This window comes from Stigmatopora argus, chromosome 6 (assembly GCF_051989625.1).
Source record: "Stigmatopora argus isolate UIUO_Sarg chromosome 6, RoL_Sarg_1.0, whole genome shotgun sequence".
NCBI classification, from domain to species: domain Eukaryota; kingdom Metazoa; phylum Chordata; class Actinopteri; order Syngnathiformes; family Syngnathidae; genus Stigmatopora; species Stigmatopora argus.
This window is the reverse complement of record NC_135392.1, coordinates 5,160,792-5,184,514: the sequence shown is the minus strand read 5'-3', so window position 1 is coordinate 5,184,514 and position 23,723 is coordinate 5,160,792. Positions and strand designations below refer to the sequence as shown.

Here is a 23,723-nt window from a genome sequence, read left to right as displayed (position 1 = left end):
TCAACATGAATGAGTGGTCACATAAATAAGTAGTAGTTCAGCCCCCACCTATTTATTTGTATCATTTTAATGTTATAGTAAAATATATTCGCACACTGATAATGTGAATACTATGTCCAGTGGGAAAATATTTGTCGATTAACGCCAAGTGATATTTTATTTTGCCTCACACTAGTACCGGAAACGAGCGGTTGTGTCACACTGATTATGGTCCCCCTGCTCTGCGGTTGTCAACATGGCAGTTGCGGCTTGTGCCAAAATCCTCCTTCGGAGATCATCGCCAACCTTCATTTCCCCCTTCAGATCAACGCCGGCTTTTATCAGGTATAACGCTAGGTTTCTAAACTTTTTTGTTCAAATTAAAGCCTAGAGTGAGGAACTAAATTTGGTGTCATTTCCTCTGTGGGAACCAGGTGGAATGTCGTAACATAGAATGTTGATTTGTTTAATTCCTTAGCGATTAAAATAAATAATGATGATGATGACTAAGAATGATAATACACTGAAGTAAATCTTGGGCTACATTTAAATATTTTTTAATGTTATTCGTGTGCATTGATTGACCTTCACTAAGTTTTCCTGAAAAAACCTGTGACGTCATTCATTTTAGGGTGACGTATGTAATTAAAAAAATTAAAAACTCTGACATTTTATATTGATTTATTATGATTTCAACCAAGATCAAACAAAGATAAAATTCCAATTCACTTAAACTTGGTGTGAATGCTCATTTTTCAGTGTCAATGTCGGCCAATCCATTTTGGATCAACAATGGATTAGCGCCGTCAATGGCAGCCAATGGGTTAATTGAGTGCCCTGCAAGTCTTAGGAAAATAAAAATAAAACATAAATTGTGCATGAAAGAGTTAATATTGTCTCCCACATTTTTTTACAGTCCGTTCCTATGCCGGGGGCATCGTTTGAGCCCGAGCGATGACGACATGTATCATCGTACCACAGTGACCGTAATGAAGAAGGAACCAGAAAGCGGCTTCCTGATCCTCAATTACAGTCCACAAGGATTTAACATTGACGGCAACAAAGTCTTAGGACCCTGTGCAGTTCTCCCTCCTTCCATCCTGCAGTGGAAGGTACACTTAAAACCCATTGGGCCTCATTGTCTCCATATTTTCATCTATATGAAATCGATAATTTGCAGGTGGGGAGTTTCAAAGACATCACACAAGAAAGCGTGTCACTTTTCCACATGATTGTGCCCCAAATAGGTAAAAAAAAGGTTTATTAGTTTACAGGTTCTTTTGTTCGTGACACTGGCTATCGTACCCTTGCAGAAATTCTCGTCCTCGGCACGGGCGCGAAACTGGAACGCATCCAACCGTCAGTTCTGGCTTTTCTTAGGAGCAAAGGCATCAGCGTGGAAGTGCAAGACACGGTAATGATCCGCATATTCTCAAAATGAAAGCAATGATCCTTACTATTGTTAATTAAATGTATTCTCTTCATTTAAAAAAAATACAAAAAGATCAGTAAGGTGAATATATTTATTTCTATATGAATGTTCATTTTTTTCCCCTCACCGTCTTCCACCTTTCCTATTTCACGTCCAAATAATCCACGGCTAATGTCTTGTCTTGCAGCCAAATGCATGTGCAACCTTCAACTTCCTGATAAGTGAAAACAGAATAGTCGCTGCCGGTCTCATCCCGCCGTCCATCAGCACAGCACTGGAGGCGAAGAAATAGTTGGTGATCTTGAGGACTCTTTAAAGAAGACGCAGTTTGCAAGATAACCAAAGGAAAACTCTGAACGGGTGTTTTTTTCCTCCCATCTAGGCTGTCATTCAATATGAGACTTGATAACGCCAATTCAAAAACACTCGTGAAGTCACTTGGATGTTTGCAAGGCACCACTAGCATCTTCACGACTCCTTGCTTGTGAATAAATCTCCTTTTTTGCCTAAATTATATATTTAAATATATGAGAATGATTTGTGTGTGTTGCTTTTGTGTTAATAATACATTAAAGCAATTACACATGCATAAAGTTGCCATTTGTGCTACTAGAGAGTCCCATACATGCCGCTAGGTGGCGGCATTGAGTTTTTGTTGATTGACATCAACTATTCAATCTAAACCAAAAGAAGAAATGGCATGATCTCATTGGTTGTCAAACTTTTCTGGCATTTGTTGTCAAAATGTCTGCGTCGACAAACGTAAGTATAAATGACATATACTTACCCTTTTAAAGTTATTTTCTCTATTATTTTTATTTATTTAATGACATACTATCCACAAATGTTGAAGTCGTCTAGCCGACAAATTTATCCATCAGTTGAGATCGTCGTGTAGAAATATACGTATCGTTTTGTGGCTGTTTGACATGGAATTTGTTTAAGTATGTTTTATAAACTTCCCCACGTTTGACTAAATTATCCTTATTTATTTCGCGACCATTCATTTCTGACGGAAATCGTGACATGGTGTGCATACGTGGTTTCAGTATCTTTACAAAAGCGTACGCTTTCACCCAAATTTGAAAAATAAAAAAATAATTTAAAAAAAATCATATTCGTAATACCCACTTCCTGGGCCTCAAAATCTACAGCAAGTAATCCAGAAACTCCCAAAAATCAATACAAAGTGATCTAAAATATCCAGGAAGTAACCCCCGAATGCCCCCAAAAAATCAACAAAAAGTGACCTGAGTACCCTAAAATTAATAAGTGACCCAAAATTTTCTCTTTTCCAATACATATGAACTGGGATTTTGCTGTGAATGCTCATTTTTCAGTGCCATTGACAGTTCTAGACATCCAATCCACGACTAGGAAGAGCAAATGAAAATTCATGAACAACGACAGTAAAGAAAGTGACCTGAAAATCCCCCCAAATTTATAAAAAGTGACAAAAAAAATCTCCCTTAGTTATAGAGAAGAAAGCATCCCAATGCAAAGTGTCCAGAAATGGTTTCTCCTATTTATTATTACTATTCACAACAAACTGAAACACAGAAACAAATCCAAGTAGAGACAAATATTCAGTTTCAAGTTCAATTCTGCATTCATCTCCCTGCCTCATTCTTATGATTCCCTTTAATTTCCTGCTTATTTGTTCCAGTTTTCAGGCAAAGACTCTCACAAGCGTGTAAAAACGAAGACCAACCCAGGATTTTTGGAACGATTAAGCGACACAGCAGGAGGAACGCTTGTTGGCGTGGGACTCTTCTTCCTATCCATCTATATTCTTTTCACCAATGAGGTTAGAATCATTTGCATACAGTAGAAAAAATGGGGGGATAATTACATGTGTTTCTTCCTCACTTTAGGGACGCACCCTCCAGACAGCATCCTCTCTAGACGAAGGACTCGCTCAAGTGGTCTCGCTCGAAAGTTCGGCCAGCCTCGAACCGCAGAACGAAAACCGCTTGGTCCACTTGTCTGCACCGCTGCGCACCTCGAAGGTAGACCAACTACTTGCTGGTATTTTAAAATATGAATTCAAATGTATTTATTAAGTAATTGGCTGCCGTTGATGATGATTGATGTCCAATCCATCCAAAAGTTCTATTTATGGAACTGAAACAAACTTTAGAGCAAGGGTGTCGCGTTATCGTCAACTCGATTTCATGCGGGCCGGACCATTTTAGATATAATATTTTGATTTTTTTAATAAATGGATTAATAGGACTGGATTAAAAGCCCTGAATATTCAGTTTTTTATAGATCTAAAACAATGTTTATTTTAGCTTTTTTTAAAAAGATTTTTTAGATTTTACAAAATGATTTTTGAACTAAAAACACAGAAAAAATGGATTAGAAAATTACAATTATTGATTTAAAAGGGGGAAATCAGGAAATTTAATACACATCTATACTCTTCATTTTAATTTGATCCTAAAACAGAAAGTTGGCACTCATGATTTACTTTCCTGGGCCACACAAAATGATGCGGCGGGCCAGATTTGGCCCCTGGGCCGCCACTTTGACACATGTGCTTTAGAGAGTAAAAAGAAAAAGGTTGGCGTAAGGAAAAAAAGGAAAAAATATCACAATATATATCACATAGCATTATTTTTATATGAATTTATTTCTGTAAAAGTAAACATTGGGAGGATGAGTGTTTAGCACACTGACCTTGCACTTCTGGGATCGAGGGTTCGATCCCAGAACTGGACTTTTCTGTATTTTGAGTTTGCATGTTCTCCGGGCTTGCATGGTTTTTCTCCGGGTTTACTCCGGTGGAAATACTTCTATTTAGAATCTAATAATAGTACCAGAGAAGTGTGGAATATTTGTACACAAAACATTTCAGCAAGGACTACTTGAATGTAAAAAAAATATTATTTGTCATTTACCGAATACATTATTTATTGCATTATTTTTACTGGTCAAAAATATGGAAAAAATCCCTTCTTGGCACATCTATTATTAACACAACGGCAACAATGTAGGCTGAATTTAAACTTCTTGCACAGGCCATATTCAACGATATTTTCATATTGTTATCGCTGGATAGTAAAAACTAAACAGCAGGCCATAGTTTGATAGTTTAATAGTCTGTGTTTTTGTGCCGATAGCCTTTACATGACCCCAACTACGATGTAGAAGTGCTGGCGGCAAAGTTGAAGAGAGAAGTGGAGATGTATCAGTGGGTGGAATACCAGGAGAGCAGGTGAGTCTTGCTAACATAGCGTGGCGAGGTCTTTTTTTTGTCCTCATTCCGAAATCGGAATCTCAGTTCCTCGCTGTGTGATTCATTTCAGGGACTACCAAGAGAATGGTGAAACTAAAACCGAGACCACATACTCCTACAGTGAGTAGTTGGAATTTAAGTCAAGTGCAGATGTTTTGGGATATATGCTACAACAGTGACTTTTATTAAAAGAAAAAAAATAAGTACAGTGATCCCTCGAATATCATGGTTAATGGAAAAATCACGAAGTAGGGTCACCCCTATTAAAAAAATACATTTTTTACTTCAGTGTTGAGAACTAGTAGCAAGAGTGGCTTTCGCTTATGATTTTCAAATTTTTATGAACTTTAAAAAAAAAAAAGTAGTGGAAAAATATCGTGAGTAACAAATGTCATTGAGTTCATGAAAATCATCATCTTCAATGGCCATTTATTGTGACATCCCAGAATTATAAAGCAACACGTCTGAATGCTGTATTTATTTATTTTTTAAGTCCTCTGGTGTCGTAAAAAGTAAACAGTGTCCAAATACCTGCCTTTAACCTTTTTTTCTTTTTGTCGTAGATACCGAGTGGAAATCGGAGCTGATCAACAGTCGGTCTTTTGATAAAGAAATTGGTCATCAAAACCCAAGGTGCATCATTCTCATCTCATTCTCCTTTTATTTTGAAATACCGTCGCCGATATTACCCGTGTATTTTTGGTGTTGATATCAATTTTTAAATATAACAGTAATCCCTCGATTATCACGTCTTCACTTATCGCAAATTCACTACTTTGCGATTTTTTTCCGCTATTAATTATTTAAAAAAAAAATATATATATATATATTTCTTTATTTATTCATTTTTAATGTGAAAATCCACTTTTGCTACTAGGACTGAAGGAAAAAAATATTTTTTCAATTTTTTGAATCTTTTACTTTATTTTTAACGCCATCTTGGATGTGTCACTTTAGTAACCGCAATTTTTGAACTGTTACGTTGCATTTGACTTCTGCAGTTAAACCCCACTTGACCAATTTTGTTTCCATTTCAACCTATCAGTTACCTTTCATACATGATTTGCGCTACTTGCATTGCAATCTAAGTGTGTAAAACAACGTTGCCATCATTTTTATCTGCAATTACGATATTGATCCAAAACAATATTTCTGCATTTTTATTCTCATCCATCCATCCATTTTCTTCCACTTATTTAATATCTTTCCGCATGTCAGTGCCATGGCAGTCGAGAGCGTGACCGTTGTAGCTCCACAAATCCAAGTCGGACCTTTCACGCTATCGCAAGGTAGCCGCCATTTGTCACGAACACTCGACTGGAACAAAACAACTATACATATTTGTATATGTAGCTTGTTGTTGCCTGACTCGTATGTATTTACTTCCCAGGACTGGTGGAACAAATTAATAACTTCCGGACACTGAGCCTAAGTGATTTGAAGTCTTCTAACTTGGACCCTTTCTTCACCATCAGCGATGATTATTTCTATCACACGCAACAGCCAAAGAGGCCTGAGGTGAGCAAGAGCTATTCAAGTGAATGTATTACCTTATTTACTCGCATATAAGCCGCCTCGCGTATAAGCCGCACCCTTAAAATTGCCTTAAAATGTTTGAATGTTACTATCTCTCGCGTATAAGCTGCCCACTGATTCCCAATTTTCCCCTGATGGTTTTAATAAGTGTTACTTTGAAGGGAAAATCTTAAGAAAAATTATCACAAGTGGTATTTCTGAAATACTGTATGAATCAAAAGCATATTATTAGGGTCAATATCATAAATTTGTAAATGCAAAATATGAAATTATTCAATTTGAAAAAAGAAATAAGTCTAACTTATGAGAACCTGGCGCTTTCTAATGACAGAAATTATAATGTTCTTACCAGAAGTTTAAGATGTATTATAAAAAGCTTACTTTTTTCATTATACACCATTTACATTTTTTAAAAAGCCATAACATGTATTTTTTCCCCCTGCCTTTTTGTACCAAAAATTAACATATTTGAGCACTTTGAAAGCCGAACTGAAATTAAATTCTATTTTACTGTTCCCAGCCTACTAGTATGCAGATTTTAATTATTATTATAATTTTTTTAATTTTGTCATTTGTACTCTTTGGAAGGTCGGAGATCTCCGCGTGAGATTCTTGTACGCGGGATCCAGTGGTGATACGGTGAGTTCTGAACATTCTCTTAAATTGGGCTTACAATTCTTATTTTATTTTGTAAGTGCGTGCAATATATGGAAGTTTTTTTCTTTAACTTGACTGTAAAAAAAAATGGCACATTACTTCTTCATGATTACCTATTCGATATGTTGAAAATGATGCTGAACAAAAAACATGGGAACTTAAAAACAAGTAAAAATAAATACAAAAAATCGGAGTATTCGTGTTGAGCTTTCCACTTCAAAACATTATGAGAAAGTACAGGAATTTTTGAAAAGACATTGACTTAAAACCAAAAACTGAAATCAAGCTGCAAGCAGGACTTTTTTTTCACATATACAAAGCAATGGATGCAAGAAGAAGAAAAAAGTAGTAATCTCTCTATCATCGCAATTAATGTAAACCAGACCATAAATATATATATAGAGATTTTTTTTAAATAATAGCAGAAACAAATTGTGAAGAAGTGAATTTGCGATAATCGAGGGAAGACTGTAACCATTTTCACATGCAGATTTGATGGATGAAATGATGGACACAATGTTTGAAGGCAAAATTCTATTCATTTCTTTTTATTTGTCGAAAGGTTAATAGCATTTTAGCTCTTGTCTTTGTTTTGGTAAAATACATGTCATTTTGAATATTACAACCACAATCATGGCTTTGTAATTATTAGAAGAAAAAACCCATCTCACTGACCCACGCGATTTTGTTTTGACCCACGCGATTGTATTCCAGGTCAGCGTGGTAGCCAAGCAGAAAGGAGACAAGCTGCTACCCTTCAAAACCAAGTCAGGAGATGTTTTGGAGGTCTTATACCTGGAGGACCTCTCCGCAGAGGTTTGTTGGACTTTTTGGGGGGGTCAGGGGGTTAAGTAACTCACATTGAGACGTGCTCTACATGCGATGTGTAGGAGGTGTTTGCAAAGCTTCAGCAGTCCAACAACATGAAGACGTGGGGACTCCGGACAGCGGGGTTCGCCCTCATGTTTATCGCCGTTCAGCTGACCACGCGCATCATCTTCACATTGGGTGAACACACACACACATGCACGACAGTCGAGCACATATACAGTGGTACCTTGAGATACGAGCTTAATGCGTTCCGGGACTGAACAAAATATTCCCAAAATGATGCACACAAATGTCCTCACAATAGCACAATGCACGACCACTTTCCAACGAGAAGTAGTATACTCCTCTCGTATTAGCGATCAAGCTCCGCCATTCTGCACTGACTAACAGGGGGGGGGGGAAACACTGAAAAAATGAAACGCTCCGCCCAGTGCTCGTAGAGACATTACACAAGGGAGTTGCGGGTAGAAAGACAGTGTCCATGTTTTTTATGAGCAGCCTATCGCGTCCGCTGTATGCTCATATATCAAAATTTGTCTCGTATCTCAAGATAAATATTTGCTCGAAATTTTACTCGTGTCTCAAATTGCTCGTATGTCGGGGCACTTGTATGTCGAGGTATTACTGTATCTGGTTTGGACCTTTTAATTGAAGACTGACAATTTTTTTTTCCACTTTGGGGGTCCTCAGTGGACTGGGTTCCTATTCTTAGAGACCTCGTTTCTGTGGGGCTGAAGATCTTCGCCTTGTGTGTGGCCTCCTCGCTCTCGCTCCTGACCATCGCAGCCGGCTGGTTCTTTTACCGACCCCTAATGGCGGCCGCTCTGGGAGCTGTAGCGTTCCTTCCCATGCTCCTGGCACGCTGGAGACTCCCAGGTAAAAAGAATTTGTGACTTGAGTGCGAGACTAAAGCAAGAATCCAAATGAAGGCTTCGAAAAGACCACTCTTAGGCTATAAGAGGATAAAATCTGATTTGGGGCAAATATCCATATTTTCTGTTTTTAAGTCCACAAAATTAACATTGTTAAGGCACATTTATTATGACTCCAAGTTTTTTTTCCTTTGTTTATTCTTTTAAATGTTGGATTTTTTCTCTATTTCAAGCCACTTTTGATCCAAAAATAAGACATTTATACTTTTGATGCGGAATGTGTTGGGTTTACTTGAAGATTAATAAATGTTTACCGGAATGGTTGAGAAAATTCCTTTTGAAGCGGTTTGTTTAAAGAATAGAAAACAAGTTCAAAATGAACTACAACCGTCCAGGTCCAAATACGATCTAACTAATAATTTGCAATTAACCTTTGATAGCCATATCTCATGGTGCAATGAAGGGTACACATTTTTTTCCCGGTAACCATGGTAACCCTCTATTTCAGAAGGGTGAAAGGTAAACCCTGAAATAGAGGGTTACCATGGTTACCGGGTAAAAAATGGGTACCCTTCATTGCACCGTCTTGCTTATGACCCATTTTTACCCCCGGTAACCATGGTAACCCTCTATTTCAGAAGCGTGAAAGGTAACCCCTGAAAGAGGTTTACCATTCTAGGGTTAAAGATTAAATTGACAAAGTGAGATTTTGACACGTAAAATACTAGATGCTGCGAAGAAGCAAGATTCTTACAAAGTAATTTATTACACAAACACTAAGTTTCCATTTGCTTGTTAACAAAATTGGGATTCCAGTCTCATATCGTGCACACGGTCACGAGGCACACAATGGAGCTGGGCAAACCGACCTCGACTTGACGTGTGCGTTCGCTTTTTGCAGAAGTCACCGGCCGGGATCAGGTACTTTTTTTTTAATTATTTTTTTTACCCTAGTTGGCTGTGGAAACATTCGTCGGGTCAGCAGGCAGGGCTCCAGCGCTTGACTGTCGTTGGTTGGCAGGTTTTATGCACTTCTCGTGACACTACGTGCCGATACTGGAGCTTACGTTATGGCCGATTGATTTATGCTTTAGTACAAAAAAAAAGGATTTCCAATACTGACAGAACCTACTTCAAGCTTAAGACGAAAACATACAGGAGTAAAAGCGTTGCATCTTTTGTAAAAATTGGTGAGAACAGTCTTTTGTGGGGGACTTTGACCTGCTGCTCTTTTTTTTCACAAAAAGGTAGCAGTCCCGTGCCACCCCTGTTTACAGGAGGGTACATTTATTGCTCTTCTTTCCCCGCCGGGCCTGTAGCGCCGCCCTGGTGGCCATCTCGAAGACTTCCCTCACGCCATCCTTTGTTTTGGCTGAGCACTCCATGTATCCAAAGGCACCGATCCTGTTGGCCATGTCTCGTCCATCCTCCTGCTTCACAGGTTCCTAAGGGGGAGGTAAGGAAATTTTTTATACATGGCACTCTTCTGATTGTGTATTACCTTAACCTAGCAGTACTAGTAGTCTCACGAGCAGAAAAAAAATATTAAAGAGTGAAACCTGATCCTTAATCTTATTTGTAGATTTGTTACCAGTCCTACTCGGTGCTATTATCGTTTCAATTAATCACTTAATGCCCAAATTGACATGTAACAAATGTATATGAAACATAGTAGGAATACATTGGTAGAGAAAAGCAGTATTAATACAAAAATATTGCATACCCAAATTAGATTGAAAAAATACCCGACAGCAAAAATGAATATTAAAACAAACAGAGTACAACTAAATTATAGAAAAAAATATTTTTTTAACATTTTAAATAAAAAATATTTTTGAGAGTGCAATTGCTACAATAAAAGAATTTATTCAAGTCATTTAATTTTTAATTCATTTTCAACAAACAGTTTGTTGAAAATGAGTTGAATAACTTGACTTGAGTTGAATGAGTTGAATTAAATGACTTGAATAAACAAAATTATTGTAGCAATTCCACTCAAAAATATTTTTTATTATTTAAAATGTTTAAAAAAATATTTGTTTCTATATTTAGTTGCTAAATATTGAATTTAAAAAAAAAATTAAATTAAAAATATTTTTGACAGTGGAATTGCTACAATAAAGGAATGTATTCAAGTCATTTAATTTTTAATACATTTTCAACAGAGGTTTTTTGAAAATGAATTAAAAATTAAATGACATGAATAAATTCCTTTATTGCAGCAATTCCACTCTCAAAAATATTTGTTATTATTTAAAATTTTTAAAAAATAATCTATTTAGCAACTAAATGTAGAAAAAAATATTTTTTTAACATTTTAAATAATACAAAATATTTTTGAGAGTGGAATTGCTACAATAAAGGAATTTATTCAAGTCATTTAATTTTTAATTCATTTTCAATTGAGTATTTTACCATTTCTAATCGTATTTTTTACAATGACATTTTCTATATAATTATTTATTTAATATTTTTTATTAATTGAAGAATTGTAGAAATCCCCTCAAAGCTTTTAGATGTATATTTGTAAAGGTTTAGTCAGGCATCTAGGGGTTAACTTTGAACAAGCCTTATTTTAATCCCGACACTATTATTTCTTTAAAAAATATATTTCTACTTAATCATCAGAATCATCTCAGCCAAATAGACATCATTTAGCTTTGGTGGGTGGTCTTTCTTTTGTTTACCTGCTTCATTTTGGCAAGTTCCCTGCGGGTATGCTCATCATTTCGCAGGTCCTTTTTGTTACCCACTAAGATAATGGGTACGTTGGGGCAGAAGTGTTTCACTTCTGGGGTCCACTTTTCTGGGATATTCTCTAAAAAAAATAAAACAAGACGTCAGGCGAGACAGGTAATGGCCAATCTAAAGCCGAGGCGAAGGCACTTTCAAATGTAGCGTTAGCAGAAAGACGGGCGTTTCTGTGCACGTGGCCTTACCAAGACTATCGGGACTGTCGATGGAGAAGCACATGAGGATGACATCAGTGTCTGGATAGGAGAGGGGTCGCAGTCGGTCGTAGTCTTCTTGGCCCGCTGTGTCCCACAAGGCTAACTCCACCTGGCAAAACATGCAAGCACTTGGATTAAAAAAGGAAAAAACATTTTTTTGCTCCGGATTAACTGCATTTATAACGCAAACAATATTTAAACCATCCTTGTTTTACGCAATCACAATGCAATGTAATTAGCGCAAAACAACGTCACTGAAAGCTATTAGTTTTGACGGGTAATGATATTTTTGCTCTTCTCCCGACCAATACGTCATATTGTGACTTAATGCGGATTGGTTAATGAGAAGAACCATCATCCAATCAGCAATTGAGTGATTTCTGAAAATTCCTACAGGATTTCAAGGATCTTTCTTGGATAGACTGGTGAAACATTTGCACTGTGAAAAGAGTTTGTCTGAGATTGATTTGGTGTCTTTGATCTCTTTCATCATTTTAAAGTGACTCAATTTGGTATCTTTGATCTCTTTGATCCTTTTAAAGGGACTCCGATTTATGTGACAAACTTGACCTCTGCCAGTGGAAATGGGGACAACAAATTCAATGTTATCACTATTGAATCATCTTTATATTAGTTATGTGACCACTTATTGACCAACCACTTAAGATATAAACTCACTCTTCCCATGGCAAGTTTGATGACTATCAAAGTGATTTAACATTTTTTTGGGAAAAGCATCCTGTAAATTCATCCATTTGTTTTCCTACTTTTTGAACTAAAAACAAAAAAAAATGGATTATAAAATTGCAATGATTGATTTAAAAGGGAGAAAATCAGGAAATATAATATACATCCATAATCTTCAATTGAATTTGATCCTAAATCAGAAAGTCGGCACTCATGATTTACTTTCTCTGGCCGCACAAAATGATACGGAGGGCCAGATTAGGCCCCCGTGCCGCCACTTTGACACCCGTGTTTTAGAATTACCCACAAGAATTTTGTAACCTTGATCATGAGTCAGCCTTCATACCTGTTTACAGTCCACTTCGATATCCGCCACGTAGTTCTCGAAGACAGTAGGCACGTAGACCTCAGGAAACTGGTCCTTGCTGAAGACAATCAGCAGGCAGGTCTTACCACATGCGCCATCTCCCACGATAACCAGCTTTTTCCGGATTGCCGCCATAGCTGCACAGGAGAGGACGGAAAACAGGCTGTCAAACACATTCATTGGAATTCAATCTGACACACGTCCAATGCGTTTGCACTAAAAGCGGGCGATGTAAAAAGATGTTTGATCCATATTACCTGGGAGGGGCTTGCAGCCCACAAGTCTATCCAATCTTTGAAGTTGGTGAGCCCCCTCCATTCATTTAAGTTAAATTTAAACTTTATGTTACGTTACGAGCGCATCCGTCAAGTCTCTCTCTGTCTACCCTCCACTTGTACTGAATATTATGTGTCATTATAGTATTAAACATTATAACCACTAGTTATTTGTTACTCTGTTAGTAGATGGTAAATTAGAACCAAAAAAATCCATTGTAATATCCTGTTTTTTTGGTGTTTTTTTCAGATGGTGGGAACGAATTAATTTCAATTTCGTTCATTTCTATGGGAAATGTTGATTTGAGATCCGAGTAAATCGACATACAAGCATTAAGATCGTCTCTCAAGGTATGACTACACTAGAACTTTGCTGGATTTCGTGTTTTGGTAAGTAACCCATTTAATGTCGGATTTTTAAAATATTTTTGATTACCCACAAATATATCGCCCGTTATTTCAACTAATTGCCGCCACATTAACGGCAAATAACGTCCCAACTATTGAAAACGAGCGGCTTAACGCTAAACGGGGTCAAACACTGCACCATTTATGAAGATGATGCTTATGTCGACATAACGAAGACTCCAGATGTTCTGAAAATATCATTTCGAGGTTTAAGTCTAATATTATAATACGTCATTTCAAAATTGACAACCTGGTCGCAACAAATTTGAAACTCAAAGCAGATTATTTCGTGACAGACTGTTGAATCTGGACGTTTAATATTGGCCCTCATCTTGATTTCTTTTTCCTCACCTATATAGCAAACTTAACCGTTCACCGAGGTCGTATATCGCACTTGTGTAATATCATTACCGATGTCATGTAAAGGAGTGAAGAAAGAGATGAAGTTAGTGTTTTAACTAGCATTTTGGATAGCATCGGGCCCGATTTGCCCAAAGGAGGAAGTCCTTCTGTTTACTAAAGGATCGACGGCAGCCTACAATAGCGGGCTGGCTAAAATAAAAAACCTTCACATTTCATTTTCTACAGTGATAAAAAAATGAGATACGTTGTTTAAAAATGTTTCCGCTAGGATGTTTTTCAGAAACAACAGGTTAAAAAATCCACTTTTTATGCGATAGTAGCTGGTTAGCTAATTAGCTTAGCGTCACCGGAAGTCAATGCGACTGTTCAGGTCCGTTAGCTTTTCGGCTAGCATTAGCAGAGCAGCGGACAGAAAAATGAGCTTGACGAAGCATCCGCGGCTCGGAAGACAACAGTTTGTTTTTAGAGACGGCGGCTGCCATTGTCCCCGAATGGCGACGTGCTTACCCGGTGACTGTTGTCGAATATATCCAAATAATTTGTAAGGTGTGCTTTGTTGGCCTCCGTCGCTGAATGCGCCGCTGGAGGATCAAGAGAAGGGAAGTAAGGGGGTCAGGGTGAGGGGGAGGAAGAGGGTGGTCTACTCTACAACTACCAACACAAATCGTCAATATCGTATCGTCATTACATTCAGTAAACTGCCACAATACCAACAACAACTAACAAAATGTTTTTAAAAAAGACAAAGATATATGTACATTCAATGAACTGTTATTTTGTTTTTGGAATTGTATTTTGTTGCTGTTAATTGTATTTTGTTGCAGATAATTCTATTATCTATTTAAATTCCTCATTCAATTGCTTGCAGTCCTTCGCAGTTAAAATGAATTGAACGCCTATTGTCGTCAATATAGGTTTTCAGTATTAATTTCGTGCAGTGGTGGTCCGCGCATTTTCTCATAGCGCCTTCAAAAGGTAAAATCCACTTCCTAGCAGCATTTAATGATTAAATACAAATACTGGAGATTTTCAGACATTACAACCGGGTCAGGGGGTGATTTCCCCGGGAAAAGACAGCGATGGACAAACAATGGTGAAACGCAAAAAAATGCACTAAAATGGGGTAAAATCCACTTCCTAGCAGCATTTAGTGATTAAATACAAACACTGGAGCTTTTCAGATATCAGAACCGGGCCCACAATTGAAATATTATTTGGGAATATAGCCCTGATGGCACACCAGATAGTTTACCAGGCATCGGTTCGGGCCAGCTTTTGGGTTGCTAAATTGATAGCAAGCAGCGGTAAGCCTTTCACTGACGGAGAGTTTGTTAAGAAATGTATGGATACTGTCGCGGAGGAGGTGTGTCCCGAGAAGAAAGATGCATTTAATGCCGTAAGTCTGTCGGTGAGTACAATGACCAGACGCGTTGAAGAAATCGGGAGTAATGTATATGCCCAGCTGCAGCAGAAGACGAAATAATTTGACTTTTTTTCATTAGCACTGGATGAAAGCACGGACGTGCAAGACACAGCGCAACTGCTCATTTTTATTCGTGGAGTTAGCGCAAACTTTGAGATTTGCGAGGATCTGGCAGCCCTCCAAAGTCTCAAAGGGACTACAACGGGAGAGGATATTTTTGACAAAGTGTGCCAAACCATGGAGAAGTTGGACCTGGACTGGTCAAAGCTAGCTAGCATCACGACTGACGGGGCTCCTAGCATGGTGGCCGAAACTCGCGGTCTAATAATGGGACGCATGAACCGGGAGTTGGAAAAAAGGGGTCTCACCGCCCCGCTACGAGTCCACTGCCAAATTCACCAGCAAGCACTGTGCTGCAAAATGTTGACGTGGGATTCTGTAATGACGGTTGTGGTGTCGTGCATAAACTTCAGAGCAAAGGGAGAAGATTGTGCATGGCACAACAGAAAGTTAATGTTCCATGGCTTTTTTTTCTATGAAGAACCCAGAGAGAGTTATTTAGTTATTATTTATTTCATAAATAGTGTTATTTATTTCCTGTTGTTTTCTGTGAAGAACTCAGAGAGGGTTATTTAGTTATTATTTATTTCATTAATAGAGGTTATTATGTTTCCTGACTTTTTTTCTGTAAAGAACCTGGAAAGGGTTATTTGGTTATGTGTGGCTTTCTGGAAAACAATAACAAAAAATTAAGCTCCCCTACGATCGTCACACTTTTTCTGTTACAAACTGACACCGGCCCCCCATCAGAGAAGGGAAAAGTTATGTGGCCCTCACAGGAAAAAGTTTGGGGACCCCTGCTATAAATGGTCGTTTTTGTCTGTAAAAAATTCCCTGACTGTACATGGTATTTTTTCATGTAAAAATGCCTTACTAAACATGGTCATTTTTTTAAATAAAAAAGCCTTACTATATATACACGTTCGGTTTTTTGTTGTTGTTGAAAAAAAGCCTTACTATACTATGTTGTTGTTTTTTTAAGGAAAAAAGCCTTACTATACATGGTCGTTTTTTAGGAGAAAAAGCCTTACTATACATGGTCGTATTTTTAGAAAAAAAGCCTGACTATACTATGTCGTTTTTTAATTTTAAAAAAGCCTTACTATACTGTCGTTTTTTTAAAGAAAAAAGCCTTACTATAATTTGTTGTTGTTGTTTTAAAGAAAAAAGCCTTACTTGGTCGTATTTTTGATACATACGTACATTTGATTTGATTTGATATAAAGGCGTAGCATCCCATAAGACTAGGCTTTCATTTCAAACTATTCCAGAAAATGTAGGTTTTCCTAAAGAGCAAGCTTTCCACAATACTAATGTCCTACAAGTGCAATCAGTGGATTGCCGTCAGGTGCTTCTTGCAGCCCAACCCCCGTTGCTTCAACTGAGTCCGAGTCTGTGCTGGATGTTTCGAAAAAAAAATGCTGGCCCAACCCACAGCGGCCCTCGAGGACCCCTGTTGCAGACTCTCCAAGCCAGTCCAAGTCTTTTTCTGGACCTATTGTAAACGTTGGCCATCAAAATGCAGACTTTTGACCATTTTGACTCATTTAAGAGCACCTTTGTTGAATGATATTTTACCCATTTCATTATATGCAGCGGTGTATGATGACACTAAAGGCTTTTGATTTGATGTAAAGGCATAGCATCCCATAAAACTAAGCTTTCATTTCAAACTATTCCACAAAATGTAGGTTTTCATAAAGAGCAAAGCTTTCCACAATACTAGTGTCCTACAAGTGCAATCAGTGGATTGCCGTCAGGTGCTTCTTGCAGCCCAACCCCCGTTGCTTCAACTGAGTCCGACCGAGTCTGTGCTGGCTGTTTCGAAAAAAAAAATGCTGGCCCAACCCACAGCGGCCCTCGAGGACCCCTGTTGCAGACTCTCCAAGCCAATCCAAGTCTTTTTCTAGACCTATTGTAAATGTTGGCCATCAAAATGCAGACTTTTGACCATTTTGACTCATTTAAGAGCACCTTTGTTGAATGATATTTTACCCATTTCATTATATGCAGCGGTGTATGATGACACTAAAGGCTTTTCATTTGATGTAAAGGCATAGCATCCCATAAAACTAAGCTTTCATTTCAAACTATTCCACAAAATGTAGGTTTTCATAAAGAGCAAAGCTTTCCACAATACTAGTGTCCTACAAGTGCAATCAGTGAATCGGCGTCAGGTGCTTCTTGCAGCCCAACCCCCGTTGCTTCAACTGAGTCCGACCGAGTCTGTGCTGGATGTTTCGGAACAAAATGCTGGCCCAACCCACAGCGGCCCTCGAGGACCCCTGTTGCAGACTCTCCAAGCCAGTCCAAGTCTTTTTCTGGACCTATTGTAAACGTTGGCCATCAAAATGCAGACTTTTGACCATTTTGACTCATTTAAGAGCACCTTTGTTGAATATTTCACCCATTTCATTATATGCAGCGGTGTATGATGACACTAAAGGCTTTTCATTTGATGTAAAGGCATAGCATCCCATAAAACTAAGCTTTCATTTCAAACTATTCCACAAAATCTAGGTTTTCATAAAGAGCAAAGCTTTCCACAATACTAGTGTCCTACAAGTGCAATCAGTGGATCGGCGTCAGGTGCTTCTTGCAGCCCAACCCCCGTTGCTTCAACTGAGTCCGACCGAGTCTGTGCTGGATGTTTCGGAACAAAATGCTGGCCCAACCCACAGCGGCCCTCGAGGACCTCTGTTGCAGACTCTCCAAGCCAATCCAAGTCTTTTTCTAGACCTATTGTAAATGTTGGCCATCAAAATGCAGACTTTTGACCATTTTGACTCATTTAAGAGCACCTTTGTTGAATATTTCACCCATTTCATTATATGCAGCAGTGTATGATGACACTAAAGGCTTTTCATTTGATTTAAAGGCATAGCATCCCATAAAACTAAGCTTTCATTTCAAACTATTCCACAAAATCTAGGTTTTCATAAAGAGCAAAGCTTTCCACAATACTAGTGTCCTACAAGTGCAATCAGTGGATCGGCGTCAGGTGCTTCTTGCAGCCCAACCCCCGTTGCTTCAACTGAGTCCGACCGAGTCTGTGCTGGATGTTTCGGAACAAAATGCTGGCCCAACCCACAGCGGCCCTCGAGGACCCCTGTTGCAGACTCTCCAAGCCAATCCAAGTCTTTTTCTGGACCTATTGTAAATGTTGGCCATCAAAATGCAGACTTTTGACCATTTTGACTCATTTAAGAGCACCTTTGTTGAATATTTCACCCATTTCATTATATGCAGCAGTGTATGATGACACTAAAGGCTTTTCATTTGATTTAAAGGCATAGCATCCCATAAAACTAAGCTTTCATTTCAAACTATTCCACAAAATCTAGGTTTTCATAAAGAGCAAAGCTTTCCACAATACTAGTGTCCTACAAGTGCAATCAGTGGATCGGCGTCAGGTGCTTCTTGCAGCCCAACCCCCGTTGCTTCAACTGAGTCCGACCGAGTCTGTGCTGGATGTTTCGGAACAAAATGCTGGCCCAACCCACAGCGGCCCTCGAGGACCCCTGTTGCAGACTCTCCAAGCCAATCCAAGTCTTTTTCTGGACCTATTGTAAATGTTGGCCATCAAAATGCAGACTTTTGACCATTTTGACTCATTTAAGAGCACCTTTGTTGAATATTTCACCCATTTCATTATATGCAGCGGTGTATGATGACACTAAAGGCTTTTCATTTGATTTAAAGGCATAGCATCCCATAAAACTAAGCTTTCATTTCAAACTATTCCACAAAATCTAGGTTTTCATAAAGAGCAAAGCTTTCCACAATACTAGTGTCCTACAAGTGCAATCAGTGGATCGGCGTCAGGTGCTTCTTGCAGCCCAACCCCCGTTGCTTCAACTGAGTCCGACCGAGTCTGTGCTGGATGTTTCGGAACAAAATGCTGGCCCAACCCACAGCGGCCCTCGAGGACCCCTGTTGCAGACTCTCCAAGCCAGTCCAAGTCTTTTTCTGGACCTATTGTAAATGTTGGCCATCAAAATGCAGACTTTTGACCATTTTGACTCATTTAAGAGCACCTTTGTTGAATGATATTTTTTGCAGCGGTGTATGATGACACTAAAGGCTTTTGATTTGATGTAAAGGCATAGCATCCCATAAAACTAAGCTTTCATTTCAAACTATTCCACAAAATCTAGGTTTTCATAAAGAGCAAAGCTTTCCACAATACTAGTGTCCTACAAGTGCAATCAGTGGATTGCCGTCAGGTGCTTTTTGCAGCCCAACCCCCGTTGCTTCAACTGAGTCCGAGTCTGTGCTGGATGTTTCGAAAAAAAAATGCTGGCCCAACCCACAGCAGCCCTCGAGGACCCCTGTTGCAGACTCTCCAAGCCAATCCAAGTCTTTTTCTGGACCTATTGTAAATGTTGGCCATCAAAATGCAGACTTTTGACTATTTTGACTCATTTAAGAGCACCTTTGTTGAATATTTCACCCATTTCATTATATGCAGCGGTGTATGATGACACTAAAGGCTTTTCATTTGATTTAAAGGCATAGCATCCCATAAAACTAAGCTTTCATTTCAAACTATTCCACAAAATCTAGGTTTTCATAAAGAGCAAAGCTTTCCACAATACTAGTGTCCTACAAGTGCAATCAGTGGATTGCCGTCAGGTGCTTCTCTTGCCCAACCCCCGTTGCTTCAACAAACCCTTTGCCCACCCCCCAGCTAATTGGTGACGGCGAGGAGGTGATCGTTACGATCCGTCCCAAAAAATGGCAAATGAAAAAGCACTATGTAAACGCTAAACGATTATCCCCCGACTTAAACCCAGCCGGGAAGAAAAATATCATGGAACATTTCAGGATGAATACTTTTAGAGTGACCTCTTCCAAAAAAAAAAAACAATCGCCTCCGCCAAGGACCTTTTTCAATTTAACTTTACGTGACAGATCTCCAATCCATACATATTGCGGACATACGGTTAAATAAATGGTCAGGGAAAAATGTATGATGACGCAGAAATTATTTTTTTTGCCTTGACGGAGACACTGGCGGCGATTGTTAAACAACTTTAAAAATGTTTCAAGGGAAAAAAAGCCTTACTATACAGTGTGCTTGTTTTCTGGGAGTTTCCACTGTTTGTAAATCCATCTGGCAGTTTTAGCCAGCGGCGATGACAGATTTTAGCTCCTGGATGCCACAAATTAGTCATAATGGTTGGACTCTAATCATTTTCTCTTCCTAAAAATCCAAAAGTTAATATGTATTTGACTATTTGACTGCGGTTTCAAAGTAAACCATCACACACACACACACACTCATACACACACACACGCGCGCACAGACGCGCGCACAGACGCGCGCACAGACCCGCGCACACAGACGCGCGTGCGCAAAGACACACGCGCGCACAGACACAGACACGCGCACAGACACAGATCCGCGTGTAATGGTTTACTTTGAAACCACAGTCAAATAGTCAAGTACATATTGACTTTTGGCTTTTAAGGACGAGAATATATATATATATATATATATATATATATATATATATATATATATATATATATATATATATATATATATATAAATGGGTTCAATAAAACTGAATACAGCAGTTTCAAATTAAACCATTACACACACACACACATATATATATATATATAATGGTTTATACTGTATTCAGTTTTATTGATTTGAGAATACACATCTCTTTGGTAGCTATACAAAATAGCTCTGGTCCATCTTATGGTGCCGATATAATTCCGTTTTTCAAAATAAATCATTCATTGATTCAATTGTTTTCCGCACCGCTTTACTTCGCAGGGGTTGCAGGGATGCTGGAGCCTATCACGGCCAACTATGGCTTGCCAGCCAATCACAGGGCACTGAGACGAAAACACGCTGATTAACTTCAAATGACTTCAGGTGGTGGGGCTAGGCACACTGTATCTCAGACCTATTGCACGCCAGTCAGGTATAACAATAATTATAACATTTATTTTAATGTCTTACGAGTTAGTTGCTTGTTATAATGAACAAGTGTGCGTTTATTTTGATGTCTTACGAGTTACTTACTTGTTATAGTGAACAAGTGTGCCTTTAGTTTGAGCTGAAGATCGCCATGTTGAGCTCCGCTAAGCAAGCATGGGTTAAGGTTAAACCTCAAGCTTAAATTTTAATGTTATTTTGCTAAATTATGTATTGGGCAAGTATTCATAAGAACCGAGCGGTGTTCTTAACGCGGTGGTTATTGTTACGGGATTCCAACTGTCTTTTTTTGTGTGGAAATATCATGCTAATGAGCGATTAGCACGAGGCTAGCGCTAGCCGCGAATGGCTAATCGCTACGCTAGCAGGGAGTCCACGTAGTGCTTCTAACTGTACTTTATTGTGGATGCTAAATGAGCGTTAGTTAAGCTAATGTTCATACTCCTATGATTTTGTTTGTAAAAATACACTTATTTGTCGGTGTGAATGGGCTCAAAGTTTTGGTTAATGATGTTAAATGCAAATGTGATTGATTGACAAACATTGTATGGCATGCACTTGTTGTAGTGTATGTACACGATGGAATTAAGGCTATAAATGTTTGTTTAGAAAGCAGACTAAACTCTGTCCCTGTGTGGCTTTTTTAAGTTGACGGACATCTTCCTGGACAGCGGCTTGAGTTCTAAAAGGCCTGGGGCCACCTGGTCTGACTGCACCACGCCGGCCTGGCTCAGTACCTCCGGGACACTAAAGTGAAGTTCAACCTGGACGGCATGGATGGACGGACGGCATGGACGGACGGACGGCATGGACGGACGGACGGCATGGATGGACGGCATGGATGGACGGCATGGACGGACGGCATGGACGGACGGACGGCGGATTTATGGATACTTCTTCACAGTGGAGTTTTGGACACTTTTTGGACACTTTTCTCCCCAGTGGAGTTTTGGACACTTTTCTCCCCAGTGGAGTTTTGGACACTTTTCTCCCCAGTGGAGTTTTGGACATTTTTTTACCCGTGGACGTTTGGACACTTTTTTACCCGTGGACTTTTTGGACACTTTTTTTACCCGTGGACTTTTGGAGACTTTTTTACCCGTGGACTTTTGGACACTTTTTTTACCCGTGGACTTTTGGACACTTTTTTTTACCGGTGCAGGTAAGTATTTTGGTCTTTTGAGTTTTGATTTGTGGACACTTTTCTCCCTAGTGGAGTTTTGGACACTTTTTCTCCCCAGTGGAGTTTTGGACACTTTTTCTCCCCAGTGGAGTTTTGGACACTTTTTCTCCCCAGTGGAGTTTTGGACACTTTTTCTCCCCAGTGGAGTTTTGGACACTTTTTCTCCCCAGTGGAGTTTTGGACACTTTTTCTCCCCAGTGGAGTTTTGGACACTTTTTGGACACTTTTTCTCCCCAGTGGAGTTTTGGACACTTTTTCTCCCCAGTGGAGTTTTGGACACTTTTTCTCCCCAGTGGAGTTTTGGACACTTTTTCTCCCCAGTGGAGTTTTGGACACTTTTTCTCCCCAGTGGAGTTTTGGACACTTTTTGGACACTTTTTCTCCCCAGTGGAGTTTTGGACACTTTTTGGACACTTTTTCTCCCCAGTGGAGTTTTGGACACTTTTTGGACACTTTTTCTCCCCAGTGGAGTTTTGGACACTTTTTCTCCCCAGTGGAGTTTTGGACACTTTTTGGACACTTTTTCTCCCCAGTGGAGTTTTGGACACTTTTTGGACACTTTTTCTCCCCAGTGGAGTTTTGGACACTTTTTGGACACTTTTTCTCCCCAGTGGAGTTTTGGACACTTTTTCTCCCCAGTGGAGTTTTGGACACTTTTTTACCCGTGGATTTATGGACACTTTTTTTACCCGTGGATTTATGGACACTTTTTTACCGGTGGACTTTTGGACACTTTTTTACCGGTGCAGGTAAGTATTTTGGTCTTTGAGTTTTGATTTGTGGACACTTTTCTCCCTAGTGGAGTTTTGGACACTTTTTGGACACTTTTCTCCCCAGTGGAGTTTTGGACACTTTTTGGACACTTTTCTCCCCAGTGGAGTTTTGGACACTTTTTGGACACTTTTCTCCCCAGTGGAGTTTTGGACACTTTTTGGACACTTTTTCTCCCCAGTGGAGTTTTGGACACTTTTTGAACACTTTTTCTCCCCAGTGGAGTTTTGGACACTTTTTGGACACTTTTTCTCCCCAGTGGAGTTTTGGACACTTTTTCTCCCCAGTGGAGTTTTGGACACTTTTTGGACACTTTTTCTCCCCAGTGGAGTTTTGGACACTTTTTTACCCGTGGATTTATGGACACTTTTTTACCCGTGGATTTATGGACACTTTTTTTACCGGTGGACTTTTGGACACTTTTTTTACCGGTGCAGGTAAGTATTTTGGTCTTTTGAGTTTTGATTTGTGGACACTTTTCTCCCTAGTGGAGTTTTGGACACTTTTTGGACACTTTTCTCCCCAGTGGAGTTTTGGACACTTTTTGGACACTTTTCTCCCCAGTGGAGTTTTGGACACTTTTTGGACACTTTTCTCCCCAGTGGAGTTTTGGACACTTTTTGGACACTTTTCTCCCCAGTGGAGTTTTGGACACTTTTTGGACACTTTTCTCCCCAGTGGAGTTTTGGACACTTTTTCTCCCCAGTGGAGTTTTGGACACTTTTTCTCCC

The 23,723-nt window shown here is 39.1% G+C and overlaps 2 protein-coding genes across 7 annotated transcripts; both read left to right on the top strand.

Moving 5' to 3' along the window:
- Positions 1-155: 155 nt before the first annotated feature.
- Positions 156-2,004, top strand: ndufaf3 (NADH:ubiquinone oxidoreductase complex assembly factor). 2 transcript variants are annotated; one of them, XM_077603375.1, is made up of 6 exons: positions 156-324; positions 896-1,091; positions 1,160-1,226; positions 1,293-1,393; positions 1,599-1,702; positions 1,794-2,004. In XM_077603375.1, coding segments are annotated over exons 1-6 (558 nt in total). In that variant the 5' UTR covers positions 156-235; the 3' UTR covers positions 1,795-2,004. The 2 variants fall into 2 exon arrangements, with proteins under 2 accessions (XP_077459501.1, XP_077459500.1); XM_077603374.1 differs by having other exon boundaries at positions 1,599-1,706.
- An 18-nt stretch (positions 2,005-2,022) lies between these two features.
- Positions 2,023-23,583, top strand: tmem43 (transmembrane protein 43). Of its 5 annotated transcripts, XM_077603360.1 has the most exons (16): positions 2,023-2,173; positions 3,078-3,218; positions 3,286-3,420; positions 4,537-4,631; positions 4,723-4,772; positions 5,216-5,285; positions 5,871-5,941; positions 6,043-6,170; positions 6,777-6,827; positions 7,560-7,661; positions 7,736-7,853; positions 8,367-8,552; positions 9,868-10,004; positions 13,079-13,218; positions 20,874-21,024; positions 21,687-22,252. In XM_077603360.1, the coding sequence occupies exons 1-14, from the start codon at positions 2,156-2,158 to the stop codon at positions 13,094-13,096; spliced, it is 1,320 nt and encodes a 439-aa protein (XP_077459486.1). In that variant the 5' UTR covers positions 2,023-2,155; the 3' UTR covers positions 13,097-13,218; positions 20,874-21,024; positions 21,687-22,252. The 5 variants fall into 5 exon arrangements, with proteins under 5 accessions (XP_077459486.1, XP_077459487.1, XP_077459488.1 ...); XM_077603361.1 differs by lacking the exon at positions 20,874-21,024; XM_077603362.1 differs by lacking the exons at positions 20,874-21,024; positions 21,687-22,252 and adding an exon at positions 15,102-15,996.
- The last annotated feature ends 140 nt before the right edge of the window (positions 23,584-23,723 follow it).